Source organism: Scomber japonicus, chromosome 10 (genome assembly GCF_027409825.1).
Source record: "Scomber japonicus isolate fScoJap1 chromosome 10, fScoJap1.pri, whole genome shotgun sequence".
In the NCBI taxonomy this organism is placed as follows: Eukaryota; Metazoa; Chordata; class Actinopteri; order Scombriformes; family Scombridae; genus Scomber; species Scomber japonicus.
Genome location: NC_070587.1, coordinates 34,308,148 through 34,324,473, shown reverse-complemented (window position 1 = coordinate 34,324,473; position 16,326 = coordinate 34,308,148). Strand labels below are relative to the sequence as shown.

At 43.6% G+C, this 16,326-nt stretch overlaps 1 protein-coding gene, 1 long non-coding RNA gene and 3 other non-coding genes across 5 annotated transcripts in view; all 5 read left to right on the top strand.

Moving 5' to 3' along the window:
- The first annotated feature begins 243 nt into the window (after nucleotides 1-243).
- trnae-uuc (transfer RNA glutamic acid (anticodon UUC)) lies at nucleotides 244-315 on the top strand. Its single transcript has one exon. It is a non-coding gene; the product is annotated as a tRNA-Glu (tRNA).
- Nucleotides 316-776: 461 nt separating this feature from the next.
- trnae-uuc (transfer RNA glutamic acid (anticodon UUC)) lies at nucleotides 777-848 on the top strand. Its single transcript has one exon. It is a non-coding gene; the product is annotated as a tRNA-Glu (tRNA).
- Nucleotides 849-1,009: 161 nt separating this feature from the next.
- trnae-uuc (transfer RNA glutamic acid (anticodon UUC)) lies at nucleotides 1,010-1,081 on the top strand. Its single transcript has one exon. It is a non-coding gene; the product is annotated as a tRNA-Glu (tRNA).
- A 1,941-nt stretch (nucleotides 1,082-3,022) lies between these two features.
- The window catches only part of LOC128366625 (sodium bicarbonate cotransporter 3-like), a 54,570-nt gene continuing 41,266 nt past the window's right edge, over nucleotides 3,023-16,326 (top strand). Inside the window, exon 1 of the mRNA XM_053327361.1 lies at nucleotides 3,023-3,126. Coding sequence (XP_053183336.1) covers nucleotides 3,082-3,126 — 45 coding nt within the window. The 5' untranslated portion in view covers nucleotides 3,023-3,081. The remainder of the gene's footprint in view (nucleotides 3,127-16,326) is intronic.
- Nucleotides 12,253-12,525, top strand: LOC128366632 (uncharacterized). The gene is made up of 3 exons (XR_008321872.1): nucleotides 12,253-12,306; nucleotides 12,351-12,378; nucleotides 12,447-12,525. It is a non-coding gene; the product is annotated as an uncharacterized LOC128366632 (long non-coding RNA).

Here is a 16,326-nt window from a genome sequence, read left to right as displayed (position 1 = left end):
TTGATTTACCGAGTTGATAACCAGCTTCGTAGTACCGCTTATCCCAGATTGCGAATGTCTGGATAAGTCAACCCAGGTAACGGAGAGAGATCCTGGATAGGTGAATCCAGCTTCGTAGTACAGGCCTCAGGTTTCAGACACTGAGAGCAGCTTTCTTGGGTTGCTAACAACTTCTGAGTTTAAATAGCTCAGCTTGAAAGTCACTAGAACACAAGAAAGCTGCTCTGAGAATAAGTAACTAAGTCCCATATGGTCTAGCGGTCAGGATTCCTGGTTTTCACCCAGGCGGCCCGGGTTCAACTCCCGGTATGGGAACATACTTTGCTCTTAACAATCAGGTAAAGTAAATCTTACAGGAATTCAGTGCCCAAAGCATGTCGAACAGTGCTAGATACCTCAACTAGTACACTAGTTTACCTCAGAGCAGGACTATAGTTGTATATTGTATGAAATCAGAGAACATAAAGTTAGCTGGCTGTATGAGACAGTATTATCACTCAGCATGACACTACATTAAGATTTTTATGTGTTCAGTCACTGAAAACCAACATAAACATGTCTAGATCACCACCGATTGATGTAGACATTGCTATACCAGGAGATGAACCTAGGCCAGCTGAGGGAAAACCAGGAATCCTGACCACTAGACCATATGCGACACAAACACAGAAGAGGACATTGGTCATAGTTGCCTGAGAATGATGAAATTAGGACTTTCATATACTGAAATAACTATTAATATATCAAGAAAGCTGCTATAAAAGCATGAACACAGGTCCCATATGGTCTAGCGGTCAGGATTCCTGGTTTTCACCCAGGCGGTCCGGGTTCAACTCCCGGTATGGGAATGTCTACATGCAACTGGTAACCTGACCATACAGAACCTGGTTCACAGAGTTGTAAAAGACTCGTTACAGCTGTTATCTTGGGATGACTTGATTATTTATAATGAAGCTCACAAGAGTCGAGCAGAATCCCAAGAAAACAGCTCTCAGGATTTCTGACAAAGTCCCATATGGTCTAGCGGTTAGGATTCCTGGTTTTCACCCAGGCGGCCTGGGTTCAACTCCCGGTATGGGAACATACTTTGCTCTTAACAATCATTATTTTATGTCTTGTTTGTTTTTCTCAGGTGTGATTTTGTTCCTCTCATACTTCATATCTTTACTGTTCAGAAACATTAACAGACAATTTTAACCTCACACACGTAGACGATACGATACGATACGATGCGACCACAGACTGTATAAAAGAAACAGACGTAACATCTGTGACGTCACCCATTGGTTTGTGGACTGCTGTTCGGAAGCCAATAGTTTCTAATCTAGGCAGCGCCATCTTGAAATTTCCAGGTGCATGCTGGGAAAAATAAAAACACGGATTCTACTTATATGGGCATGAGGCGGGGCCATGGGCGGAGCGGGGAGGTTGCTATGGTTACAGTGGCTGGATCTGGAGGACATTGGTCAATCAACCTGTCAATCAGGACGTAGCCACGCCCCCTAATGCATACCCTGCTTTATCGTCACATATAAAATCAGGGAGGCCAAAATGTCCCAAATGAACATCATACTGCATTGAAGAAGGCTTTAAACTAGCGATTGAGACCATAAACACATTTTGAAAACGTTTACTGAGGTTAGAAATCAAGTGAGAAGTTGGTGAATTCTCCATTGACTTGTATAGAGACGGTCGCCCCCTGGTGGCCTTTTGATAGAATGCAGTTCTAAGTTACTTCCTGGTTGGCCTCATTTCAGAGGACCAGAACTCCCCGCCTGGTTACGATATGATACGATACTTTTCATCTGCCCAGTCTTTTTTTTCAAGCCAGACCTCCAACACAAAACATAGATCCACAAAACAAAAAACACAACACATCCTGTACCTGAACCATATAACAGATTATTTAAGGTAGGTGACGTCATCCTTTCATATCCTGCAGCTGAGCTACGAACAGACCCCAAACTTCATTAAACAGATCTTCCCTCCCAGCTTCTCTATAAGTGACCCACTCATAGCTTCTATCCATTCCTTTAAAAGTGGACAAAGTGGGAGATTTCCAGTGTTGTAAAGTTATCCTTCTCTTTCTGCATCAGTCTGTAACTGGTACAAGGCTTTTCATTTAGTCTGATAATGTTTTCCTCTTCTTTTTTTTAAATGTAACCAGCACTGCTCCCAGTCCTAAATTCAAAGTCTAAGTCTATTTCATGTATAATACCAATTTCTATTCAACTGTGCAATATAAATATAATATACATTTCATCATCTCTGGTATATTACCACTCAGTACAATTAATAATATATTATTATGTGCTGTAAATAATGTAAATAATGTCACAATTATTATTATTATTATTTATTATAGATAGATAGATCCTTTATATCTGTCTAAATTATATATTTGTACAATATTGTTCAACATTTTGTACTTATTTATTGATCTTTATTCCACTTGCTGCTATTATAATGCAAATTCCCCCCATTTTGAAACTAATAAAGGAATATCTATTATCCAACAATAATGTGAAATCTTTACATCTTAATAAAAAAAAACATTATTATTATTATTTCTTATAAATAATAAATAGTGTTAGTGGAAAAACAACATAATTGTGATTTACTATCTGGTCATTTAAACATTATTTCACAGATTTTAAGGTTTAATTTTGAGATGAAGCCTGTTTTTATCCATGCAATGCGTTTCTATAGATATCAGTAACATCTGGAGTGTTATTAAAGGATCAATAACAGTATTAGTTGTGTTATTGATAACTAATAAACTAATAAACAGCAGAAATGAAGCGAGAGACAATAATAAAACTCTTCACGCTTTGTTACCAGCTAAGCCCCGCCCCCTTTTCACACTTTCCCTGCTCTGTGATTGGTGGAAGCGGAACAATCAGTGCCACGTAACGGACTCCGGAGCTGTCAATCACAGGAGTGGGCGGGACTTACATCTGGAGTTAATATATTGTGGAGCAGCAGTAGTAAAGTAGTGAAACAGAGAAAGAGACGCTTCGGTTTATCTGACCTGGATGAGCTTCACCCCTCCCGGAGGAGAGGAAGAGGAGTGTTCCGGAGATGGATGAAGAGCAAAGCGAGCAGATGAGACCCCTCCTCACATCTGTAAGTTTCCTCTCTACCTGTTAGCCGGCTGCTAAACCCCCCCCCTCTCCTCTTCCTCCTCTTCAGCTCAAACTGTGCATTATCCCCCAGAAAGACCTCCGAGAACAAACTGGAGCTTTTTTTTCTGCAGGATTGCAAAAAAAAAGTCCCCGTGAAAAAGTGTGAAGTGTAAAAAGTGTTGTCAGTGAGAGGGGAAGTTGTTAAAACGACGGCTGGAGATCGTCTGCTTTTGTTTTTAAGCGACCATGCTTATTAATGCCAGGAAGTGAAGTAACGATGCGTGCTGGCTTTTCCTCATAGCAGAACTCCATTGAAAAAATGTCTAATTCTTACTAATAAAGCTCCTCTTTAAGTCAGTGTCCGTTTCAAAACACAATTAATACACGTTTTTGATTCTTTATTAAGTATACTTGAATTCAGCATACATCACATCCCATTAGAAGCAGTAGTTTTAATAAAATCTTATCTTTTTCTACTTGGTTCCCATTAATCGCTCATCCGCTCTCGCTGCTGTTCTGAGCGGTTCAGGCAACATTCAAAGATACAAACTTACTTTTCCTCCTAAATGCGACTCTTTAAAACTTTTATTAATACGCCGAATACTAGAGTAGCTCCTAATGAGTTAAAATAAATGTCTAAAGTTAGTGTATGATGTGTTTATTTGTGCTGGAGAGCACTAAAACCTTTAAATAGTGAAGAAAGCGGATGGAGTTCTGTGCGGGTTGATAACGCGATCACGTGTGTGTGTGTGTGTGTGTGTGTGTGTGTAAACCTGGTTGTGTGTCACGTTCATCAAATTTGTTGAGTTCTTGATCAAGACAGGAAACGCAACATTATATATAAAAATGTTGGCAGAGCACGTGGTGATGTATGAGTGTGTGTGTGTGTGTGTGTATATATATTATGAGTGTGTGTGTGATGATGTTGGTGATGCATTGATGGATATTGTGTATTTTTGTACTCAGGAAAGAGAAGTCTGGTGAGTGTGTGTGTGTGTTATGTGTATTGTGTATTATATGAGTGTGTGTGTGTGTGTGTGTGTGTGTGTGTGTGTATTATGATTATATGAGTGTGTGTGGATTATGAGTGTGTGTGTGTGAGGATGTAGTGGTGATGCATTGATGGACAGTGTGTGTCTCTGTATGTATGTATTAGATGAGTGTGTGTGTGTGTGTGTGTGTGTATTATGAGTGTTTGTGTGTGTATTATGATTATGAGTGTGTGTGTGTGTGTGTGTGTATTATGATTATGATTATGATTATGATTATGAGTGTGTGTGTGTGAGGATGTAGTGGTGATGCATTGATGGACAGTGTGTGTCTCTGTGTGTGTGTGTGTATTATGAGTGTGTTTGTGTATAATATATATGTGTGTATTGTGTATTATATGTGTGTATCTCTGTGTGTGTATTATATGAGTGTGTTTGTATATTATGATTATGAGTGTGTGTTTGTGTATTAATGTGTGTATTGTGTGTTATATGTATAGTGTGTGTGTGTGTGTGTGTGTGTGTGTGTGTATATTATATGAGTGTGTGTGAGGATGTAGTGGTGATGCGTTGATGGACAGTGTGTATTATATGTGTGTATCTGTGTGTGTGTGTGTGTGTGTGTGTGTGAGAGGTTGTGTTGATGGACTGTGTGTGTGTGTGTGTGTGTGTGTGTGTGAGAGAGAGGTTGTGTTGATGGACAGTGTGTATTTTTAAGTCTGGTTGAAGCTCTGACCTTTGACCTCTGACTCTTCTCTCTCCTGTAAAGCCTGTTTTTTTAAATTGTTTTATTCTATTGAAGCAGTCCTCCACATTCCTCTCATTCCCACCTGACCTGAGCTGAGTCATGTGATCACTCATCTCCACTCTGCTATACAGTCAGAGTCATGAAGCACAGTAAAGTCTCTATGAAGCAGAGAGAGATTTATAGGGAAAGGAAGGAAGGTAGGAAAGAAAGAAGGAAGGAAGGAAGGAAGGAAGGAAGGAATCAGAAAGGAAAGTAGGGAGGGAGAAAGGCAGGACAGACGGAAGGAAGGTAGGAAAGAAGGACAGATGGAAGGAAGGAAGGAAGGAATCAGAAAGGAAAGTAGGGAGGGAAAAAGGAAGGACAGACAGAAGGAAGGAAGGAAGGTAAGAAGGAAGGACAGATGGAAGATAGGAAGGAAGGAATCAGAAAGGAAAGTAGGGAGGGAGAAAGGAAGGACAGATGGAAGGAAGGAAGGAAGGTAGGAAAGAAGGACAGATGGAAGGAAGGAAGGAAGGAAGGAAGGAATCAGAAAGGAAAGTAGGGAGGGAGAAAGGAAGGACAGATGGAAGGAAGGAAGGAAGGTAGGAAGGACAGATAGATGGAAGGAAGAAAGTAGGGAGGGAGAAAGGAAGGACAGACGGAAGGAAGGAAGGAACGTAAGAAGGAAGGACAGATGGAAGATAGGAAGGAATCAGACAGGAAAGTAGGGAGGGGAAAAAGGAAGGACAGACGGAAGAAAGGAAGGAAGGTAGGAAAGAAGGACAGATGGAAGGTAGGAAGGAAGGACAGATAGATGGAAGCCTTCTAGCCTTCCTTTCTTCCGTCTGTCCTTCCTTCCTTCCTTCCATCTGTCCTTCCTTCCTTCCTCCCTACTTTCCTTTGATTTTGTCCTTCCTTCCTGTCCTTCCTGTCCTTCTTTCCTACCTTATTTTCTTCCATCTGTTCTTCCTTCCTACCTTCCATCTGTCCGTCCTTCCTTCCTACCTTCCTTCCTTTCTCCCTCCCTACTTTCCCTTCTCCCTCCCTACTTTCTTTTCTGATTCCTTCCTTCTTCCCATCTGTCCTTCTTTCCTACCTTCTTTCCTTCCTTCCTTCCTTCCTTCCTTCCTTCCTTCCTTCCTTCCAATGATCTGGCCCACATCAGATCTAATTGGTCCTTTCAGTTTAAAGCTTTAAAATCTTAGAAAACTAAAATCATCCTGAAAACACTGAACTCTCCCGATCTTAACAAAGCCTTTAAACGCCTCTGCTGTGATGTGTTCATGTCCCGTCTGAACCAAACCAGCTGCTCCACACGTCTGAACCCCGTCGCCCGCTTTGCATCCATCACGTTAATAACGCTGGTGCTACTTTCCTTTCTGATTCCTTCCTTCCTTCCTTCCTTCCTTCCTTCCTTCCTTCCTACCTTCCATCTGTCCTTCCTTCCTTCCTTCTCTCCTACATTCCTTCTTTTCATCCGTCTGTCCTTCCTTTCTCCCTCCCTACTTTCCTTTCTGATTCCTTCCTTCCTTCCTTCCTTCCTTCCATCTGTCCCTCCTTCCTTCCTTCCTTCCTTCCTTCCATCTGTCCTTCTTTCCTACCTTCCTTCCTTCCTTCCGTCTGTCCTTCTTTTCTCCCTCCCTACTTTCCTTTCTGATTCCTTCCTTCCTTCCTTCCTTCCTTCCATCTGCCCTTCCTTCCTACCTTCCATCTGTCCGTCCTTCCTTCCTACCTTCCTTGCTACCTACCTTCCTTCCTTCTTTCCTGTCTCCCTCCCTACTTTCTTTTCTGATTCCTTCCTACCTTCCTTCCATCTGTCCTTCTTTCCTACCTTCCTTACTTCCATCTGTCTTTCTTTCCTTCCTTTCTCCCCCCCTACCTTCCTTTCTGATTCCTTCCTTCCTTCCTACCTACCTACCTACCTACCTTCCTTCCATCCGTCCTTCTTTCCTTCCTTCCTTCACATCAGATCTAACTGGTCTCTATGTGGCCTTTGAATCTACAGAAACCCTAAATGAAATTTTAAAGCTTTTAAAAACTAAAATCATCCTGAAAACACTGAACTCTCCTGATCTTAACAAAGCCTTTAAACGCCTCTGCTGTGATGTGTTCATGTCCCGTCTGAACCAAACCAGCTGCTCCACACGTCTGAACCCCGTCGCCCGCTTTGCATCCATCACGTTAATAACGCTGGTGCTATTGTTGAGCCGCCGCGGCTCCATCTGCACCTCACAATGAGCTCGGCTCCAACACAGCTGCCTTTGTTCAGCACAGCTTCATTTGAATGGGCCCACTGAAAAGTTTCACCTCTGTTTCCATGGAGCTCCACAGACAGGAAGTCACACACACACACACACACACACACACACACACACACACACACACACACACACACACACACACACACCAGCAACAACACCTGCAGATAAGAAGCTGCACATCAATCCGAGTTTAACCTCATTAAAAAAGGAGAATCCCTACTTTCCTTTCTGATTCCGTCCTTCCATCTGTCCTTTCCTGCCTTCCTTCCTTCCTTTCTTCCGTCTGTCCTTCCTTTCTCCTTCCCTACTTTCCTTTCTGATTCCTTCCTTCCTTCCTTCCTCCCTACTTTCCTTTGATTCCTTCCTGCCTTCCTTCCTTCCATCTGTCCTTCTTTCCTACCTTATTTACTTCCATCTGTCCTTCTTTCCTACCTTATTTACTTCCATCTGTCCTTCCTCCCTACCTTCCATCTGTCGGTCCTTCCTACTTTTCTTTCTCCCTACTTTCTTTCCTACCTTCTTTCTAGGTCCTCGTCTCCTCATCTATAGCTCCTCGTCTCCTCGTCTATAACTCCTCGTCTCCTCGTCTATAGCTCCTTGTCTATAACTCCTCGTCTCCTCGTCTGTAGCTCCTCATCTCCTCGTCTATAACTCCTCGTCTCCTCGTCTGTAGCTCCTCGTCTCCTCGTCTATAGCTCCTCGTCTCCTCGTCTATAGCTCCTCGTCTCCTCGTCTATAACTCCTCGTCTCCTCGTCTATAACTCCTCGTCTCCTCGTCTATAACTCCTCGTCTCCTCGTCTAACTATAAAGATACAGGTTTAAAACTGGTCACACACACACACACACAGACACACACATACAGACACAGACAGACAGAGCCGTGGTGTGTTCATGTTCGTGTTGTCGTGGCGACCCCCCCGGTGACTCGTGATGATGTCAGCAGTCTGCTCCTCTGGAGGCTCTCAGGATGGAATGAGTCCGCAGAGAGAGAAGAAGAAGAAGAAGAAGAAGAAGAAACAGGAAGTTAGCTGCAGTTAATGAATCATTGTGTCACTCACAGAGGATACACTGTTTAATACACACACACACAGACACACACACACACACACAATATTTAATACACACACACACACACACAGACACACAATATTTAATACACACACTCTTTAATACACACATTCAGTAGCTGATAGAAGAAGGAAGGAATTAAATGTGTGTGTGTGTGTGTGTGTGTGTGTGTGTGTGTGTGTGTGTGTGTGTGTGTGTGTGTGTGTGTGTGTGTGTGTGTGTGTGTGTGTGTGTGTGTGTGTGTGTGTGTGTGTGTGTGTGTGTGTGTGTGTGTGTGTGTGTGTGTGTGTGTGTGTGTGTGTGTGTGTGTGTGTGTGTGTGTGTGTGTGTGTGTGTGTGTGTGTGTGTGTGTGTGTGTGATGTGGAGGCTGTTTGCTGTTGTATCTCGTGACCTGATGGATCGCTGCTATCTGTACTGCTGTCACCATGGCAACAGAAACACAAAGATAATGTTGATGTGAACAGCTGGACGGTGAGAACAGCTGGATAGTGTGAGAACAGCTGGATAGTAAACAGCTAGACAGTGTGAGAACAGCTGGACAGTGTGAGAACAGCTGGACAGTGTGAGAACAGCTGGATAGTGTGAGAACAGCTGGATAGTGTGAGAACAGCTGGACAGTGTGAGAACAGCTGGATAGTGTGAGAACAGCTGGACAGTGTGAGAACAGCTGGATAGTGAAGAGCTGGACAGTGTGAGAACAGCTGGATAGTGAGAGAACAGCTGGGTAGTGAACAGCTGATAGTGAGAGAACAGCTGGATAGTGAACAGCTGGATAGTGAGAGAACAGCTGGATAGTGAACAGCTGGATAGTGAGAGAACAGCTGGACAGTGTGAAAAGCTGGATAGTGAACAGCTGGACAGTGTGAGAACAGCTGATAGTGAGAGAACAACTGGACAGTGAGAACAGCTGGATAGTGAACAGCTGGATAGTGTGAGAACAGCTGGATAGTGTGAGAACAGCTGGATAGTAAACAGCTAGACAGTGTGAGAACAGCTGGACAGTGTGAGAACAGCTGGATAGTGAACAGCTGGACAGTGTGAGAACAGCTGGATAGTGTGAGAACAGCTGGACAGTGTGAGAACAGCTGGATAGTGAAGAGCTGGACAGTGTGAGAACAGCTGGATAGTGAGAGAACAGCTGGGTAGTGAACAGCTGATAGTGAGAGAACAGCTGGATAGTGAACAGCTGGATAGTGAGAGAACAGCTGGATAGTGAACAGCTGGATAGTGAGAGAACAGCTGGACAGTGTGAAAAGCTGGATAGTGAACAGCTGGACATTGTGAGAAGAGCTGGACATTGTGAGAAGAGCTGGACAGTGTGAGAACAGCTGGATAGTGAAGAGCTGGACAGTGTGAGAACAGCTGATAGTGAGAGAACAACTGGACAGTGAGAACAGCTGGATAGTGAACAGCTGGATAGTGAGAGAACAGCTGGATAGTGAACAGCTGGATAGTGAGAGAACAGCTGGACAGTGTGAAAATCTGGATAGTGAACAGCTGGACATTGTAAGAAGAGCTGGATAGTGACAGAACAGCTGGACAGTGTGAAAAGCTGGATAGTGAACAGCTGGACAGTGTGAAATCAGTTGGATAGTGAACAGCTGGATAGTAAACAGCTGGATAGTGTGAGAACAGCTGGATAGTGTGAGAACAGCTGGATAGTGAGAACAGCTGGACAGTGAGAGAACAGCTGGATAGTGAACAGCTGGATAGTGAACAGCTGGATAGTGTGAGAACAGCTGGATAGTGAGAACAGCTGGATAGTGTGAGAACAGCTGGATAGGGTGAGAACAGCTGGATAGTGTGAGAACAGCTGGATAGGGTGAGAACAGCTGGATAGTGAGAACAGCTAGACAGTGTGAGAACAGCTGGATAGTGAGAACAGCTAGACAGTGAGAACAGCTGGATAGTCAACAGCTGGACAGTGAACAGCTGGATAATAAACAGCTGGATAGTGAACAGCTGGATAGTGAGAACAGCTGGATAGTGAACAGCTGGATAATAAACAGCTGGATAGTGAACAGCTGGATAATAAACATTTGGATAGTGAACAGCTGGACAGTGAGAACAGCTGGACAGTGAGAACAGCTGGACATTGAGAACAGCTGGATAGTGAACAGCTGGATAGTGAGAACAGCTAGACAGTGAGAACAGCTGGATAGTGTGAGAACAGCTGGATAGTGAGAACAGCTGGATAGTGAACAGCTGGATAATAAACAGCTGGATAGTGAACAGCTGGATAATAAACAGCTGGATAATAAACATTTGGATAGTGAACAGCTGGACAGTGAGAACAGCTGGACAGTGAGAACAGCTGGACATTGAGAACAGCTGGACATTGAGAACAGCTGGATAGTGAACAGCTGGATAGTGAGAACAGCTAGACAGTGAGAACAGCTGGATAGTGTGAGAACAGCTGGATAGTGTGAGAACAGCTGGATAGTGTGAGAACAGCTAGACAGTGAGAACAGCTGGATAGTCAACAGCTGGACAGTGAACAGCTGCATAGTGAACAGCTGGATATTTTGAGAACAGCTGGATAGTGTGAGAACAGCTAGACAGTGAGAACAGCTGGATAGTGTGAGAACAGCTGGATATTGAGAACAGCTGGATATTGAGAACAGCTGGACAGTCAACAGCTGGACAGTGAACAGCTGGATAGTCAACAGCTGGACAGTCAACAGCTGGACTGTGAACAGCTGGACTCAACAGCTGGACAGTGAATAGCTGGATAATAAACAGCTGGATAGTGAACAGCTGGACTGAACAGCTGGATAGTGTGAGAACAGCTGGATAGTGAGAGAACAGCTGGATAGTGAACAGCTGGACAGTGAGAGAACAGCTGGATAGTGTGAGAACAGCTGGACAGTGTGAGAACAGCTGGATAGTGAACAGCTGTTCTTCAGTATGAGTGTGTAAAGCCTCACACGGGTCACAACAAGCTGTTTCCTGTTTTAAGCGGTGAACTCGTCCTTTAAGGCGCTGCTGGTTGTTTTTTTTTACTTCCTGTTTCAACGTCTGGACGAATTTAACAGAAACGATCAGAGCTTCACGTCGTCATCGGTTTTTATTTTATCTCGTTTATTATTCTGTTGTTTTATTTGCTTTTCCTGAGAAAGTGTGTCAGTGGGTGAAGAGGAGGATCTACAGCCGCTCACTGATTGGTTAGTGTGTGTGTGTGTGTGTGTGTGTGTGTGTGTGTGTGTGTGTGACCCGTCTGCAGTCCAGATGTTTTCCTCTCAGCTGTTCTCCTAATAAGGCCGAAACCAGAGGAAGAGTCTCTGGAGAGTCCTGGAACCCAGACTGTGTGTGTGTTTATGTGTGTATCTCTTTGTGTGTGTGTCTGTCTGTCTATTAATATGTGTATCTGTGTGTATTAATGTGTGTGTGTGTGTGTGCGTGTGTCTATTAATATGTGTGCGTGTGTCTATTAATATGTGTGTGTGTGTGTGTGTGTGTGTGTGTGTGTGTGTCTATTAATATGTGTGTGTGTGTCTATTAATGTGTGTGTGTGTGTGTGTGTGTGTGTCTATTAATATGTATGTGTGTATCTCTGTGTGTGTATTAATATGTGTGTGTGTGTATTAATGTGTGTATCTGTGAGCATGTGTGTACTAATATGTGTGTGTGTGTATATTAATGTGTGTGTGTGTGCGTGTATATTATCTGTGTGTATGTGTGTGTGTGTGTGTGTGTGTGTGTGTGTGTGTGTGTGTGTACTGGTCAAACTGGTTCCCATTGAGTCCGTGAGTCTGAACACATTATTAAACAACGACGGAGGCCAAAGGTCAACCCGAGTCCTCTGAGCCTCATTTCCCAGAATGCACTGCTTCCTGTTCCTCCTCAGATCAATGGCACGAGCTGATTGTTTTCAGTCTCTACATCCGTGTGTGACTCTTCATAGAGCGCCAACCCTCGAGTCAAGGAAGGAAGGGAGGAAGAGGGAAGTAAAGGAGGAAGAAGGGAGGAATGGAGGGGTGAAAGAAGTAAGGGCGGGAAAAAGGAAGGAAGAAAGGAAAGGAAGGAAGGAAGGAAGGAAGATAGGTAAGAGGGACGGAGGGAGGGAGGAAAGAAGGAAAGAAGGAATCAGAAAGGAAAGTAGGGAGGGAGAAAGGAAGGACGGACAGATGGAAGGTAAGAAGGAAGGACAGATGGAATGTAGGAAGGAAGGAAGGAAGGTAGGAAAGAAGGACGGACAGATGGAAGGTAGGAAGGAAGGACAGATGGAATTTAGGAAGGAAGGAAGGTAGGAAGGAAGGACGGACAGATGTAAGGTAGGAAGGAAGGACAGATGGAATGTAGGAAGGAAGGAAGGTAGGAAGGAAGGACGGACAGATGGAAGGTAGGAAGGAAGGACAGATGGAATGTAGGAAGGTAGGAAGGAAGACGGACAGATGGAAGGTAGGAAGAAGGACAGATGGAATGTAGGAAGGAAGGAAGGTAGGAAGGGAAGGACGGACAATGTAAGGTAGAAGGAAGGACAGATGGAATGTAGGAAGGAAGAAGGTAGGAAGAAGGAAGGACAGATGGAATGTAGGAAGGAAGGGCGGACAAATGGAAGGTAGGAAGGAAGGACGGACAGATGGAAGGTAGGAAGGAAGGACAGATGGAATGTAGGAAGGTAGGAAGGAAGGACGGACAGATGGAAGGTAGGAAGGAAGGACGGACAGATGGAAGGTAGGAAGGAAGGAGGTAGGAAGGAAGGACGGACAGATGGAAGGTAGAAGGAAGGACAGATGGAATGTAGGAAGGAAGGAAGAACGGACAGATGGAAGGTAGGAAGAAGGACAGATGGGATGAAGGAAGGAAGGAATCAGAAAGGAAGTATAAATGCTAGTATCATGATGTACTATGTGAGTGATATTGATGATGTCAGAGTGAGGATTAACCTCAGGCTCAGATTTTAAGAAGAAGAAAATGTTTAATTGATTAGTTGATTAATTAATCCATAAAATCAACATATTCTCTATTTAATGTAATATTCACTTTATGATATTTAAACAAACAACACTGAAGAGCTTTAATTTGACACCAAACAATCATGAATTGATTAATTGATTAATTGATATATTGGAGCCTAAAATCAATCAATTATGAAGATAATTTGTGATGGGATGATATTAATTGGATGTATTAATTGGATGGTAGTAATTGGATCGATTTGATTGGGTGGTATTAATTGGGTGTATTAGATTTAATTGGATGGTATTAGATGGTTTAGCTCCGCCCACACGCAGCAGTCTTCACTCACTGAACTTTCTGTTTCCTCTTTTCTTTTGTCAGCAGTTTTTTCTTTTCTGTTGCATGTCATGTTTGCAGCTTTCTGTCTCTGCACACTTCTGATGAAACAGGAAGTTAGTTTCATGTTCCTGTTACGATCTTCCACAGAGAGAGAGAGAGAGAGAGAGAGAGAGAGAGAGAGAGAGAGAGAGAGAGAGAGAGAGAGAGAGAGAGAGAGAGAGAGAGAGAGAGAGAGAGAGAGAGAGAGAGAGAGAGAGAGAGAGAGAGAGAGAGAGAGAGAGAGAGAGAGAGAGAGAGAGAGAGAGAGAGAGAGAGAGAGAAGAGAGAGAGAGAGAGAGAGAGAGAGAGAGAGAGAGAGAGAGAGAGAGAGAGAGAGGCTGGTCCATGTGGGACCCGAATGTACTACAGACACTACTCTCAGAACTACAGAGATGCTTTCATTTAAACACCACATAAAGACTCCTCTATTCTACATGGTTGAACGTGGGCTATGTGGGTACTGAGTGGGCTTGAACTGGGTAAATATTGCAGGTCCCACATGGTTTCAGTAAGATGGGCTGACTGTATGAGCCCCATAAGGATGTAAGTGGGTATAAACTGGGTAAACTGTATGGCCCCCATATGGGTTCTTGCTAAATAGGCCATTTAAGGTCCATTCTGATCCCTCTAGATCCCATATGGGCAAACATATGGGGTCTACATGAGTCTCACCCATATGGCCCTACCTGAAACCCATATGGGCAAACACAGGTGGGGAGAGAGAGTACTGAGCTCAGTGTTAAACTCAGAGAGGAGAGGAGGAACATCGTTAGTGCTGAAAGGAAACTATTCATTTATTTAAAGATGCAAAACACCCAAAATATATTCATTTATCAACATTTATGACTGGTTTAAACTGGGTTAAACTTGGTTAAACTGGGTTAAAGTTGGTTAAACTGGGTTAAACTGTGTCAAACTTGGTTAAACTGGGTTTAAGTTGGTTAAACTGGTTAAACTTGTTAAATTGGGTCAAACTGGATTAAAGTTGGTTAAACTGGTCAAACTGGGTTAAACTTGGTTAAATTGGGTTAAACTGGGTCAAACTTGGTTAAACTGGGTTTAAGTTGTTAAACTGGGTTAAATTTGGTCAAACTGGATTAAAGTTGGTTAAACTGGGTTAAACTGGGTCAAACTGGGTTAAACTTGGTTAAACTGGGTCAGGTCTGGTTTGTGCAGAGACAGGAACTATTTCTTCCTGGGTGGATGGATACACAACACATTCTGCTGATTTAATAAATAGTTTCAGTCACTTTTTAAACCAAATATTCAACATTTTACTGATTCCATCTTCTTAAAGGTCACTTAAAGGTCACATGATGTCTGGATTTAACTTAGTTGGTCTTGAGTTGACTCCCTCTCACTGGGTGGATCCAGGAGCTTTTGGGGGAAGTGAAAGGACAGGAAGTGTTTCTTGCTGGGCGAGTCGGCTGATGTCACACAATGACGTTTAAATTCAGGACTCAGCACTAGACTGTAGATTAAACTCAAGAGTCAGTTGTTCTTGAGTTGATTTAGTTGGTTTTTCAGATGATCTTTGGGTTAATAGAGGATCTCTGGGTGAGTAGAGGATCTTTGGGCTAATAGAGGATCTCTGGTGAATAGAGGATCTTTGGGCTAATAGAGGATCTTTGGGCTAATAGAGGATCTCTGGTGAATAGAGGATCTTTGGGTTAATAGAGGATCTCTGGGTGAATAGAGGATCTTTGGGTTAATAGAGGATCTTTGAGAGGAGCAGCTTGTGAAACAGTCTCACCTCATCAGTCCAACTGCTCTGGTGTCTCATCCTGCTCTCGTCTGTTCCTGCTGAGTTATGAAGACACACTCGGCATAAAGCTCCTCCTCTTCTGTTTTTCTGCTGTGTTTTTTTTTGTTTTTTTTTTCTTTGCCATGTTTGCAGACTTCAGGCCCTCTGCTCGCTCTGACAGGCGCTCAGTGAAGCAACACGCTCGGCTATAAATACACAGATCCAGCAGCTCTGCGTCTGTATTTACTTACTGAACCTGGAACGACCCACACTCACAGCTGCAGCAAGAAAGAAGAAAGAAAGAGAGAAAGAAAGAAAGAAGTGCTGGGTTGAGTTTGTTTGTTTCTCTCTCTGCTCTCGCTCGGAGGGAAAGTTTCTCCAGTTTTTGGACTTGTTGTGACTATGGCAGACTTTTGGGGAGACATAGTGAGTCAGCGTGTGGCCCGAGCGATGTCGCTGGTACGTATCTGATCCGTTAAAATAAAACAGCTGATTTCATTTATCATAATCAAACATCACACACAGAGGGTTAGAGTGGTACTGGTGTGTGTCTTTGTGTGAAGCTCAAAGAAAACAAATGTAGAAATGAAACTTGTGTGTTTAGTTAAGTTTTTACTCTAGAGCTGAATGTACCCTTAACATGCTCCTCGCTGTCTATCACACCCTAAAAACTACACATTAAACTCAACAATGACACATTTTAACACAAAAGCAACAAATTCAACTTAATAAACTACAAATTACACTTAATGAGCAGAAGGAGGGAAGCAAGGAAAGAGAGAAGGGAGGGAGGGAGGAAGGGAGGGAGGGAGGGAGAAGGAAGGAAGGAAAGGAGGGAGGGAGGAAGGAAGGAAGGAAGGAAGGAGGGAGGGAGAAAGGAAAAGAGGAATGTAGGTAGGAAGGACAGAGGAAAGAAGGAAGGGAGGAAGGAAGGAGAGAGGGAGAAAGGAAAGGATGAAGGAAGGGAGGGAGGGAGGGAGGGAGGAAGGAAGGAAAGGAGGGAGGGAGAAAGGAAAAGAGGAATGTAGGTAGGAAGGACAGAGGAAAGAAGGGAGGAAGGGAGGAAGGGAGGAAGGAAGGAGAGAGGGAGAAAGGAAAGGATGAAGGAAGGGAGGGAGGAGGGAGGGAGG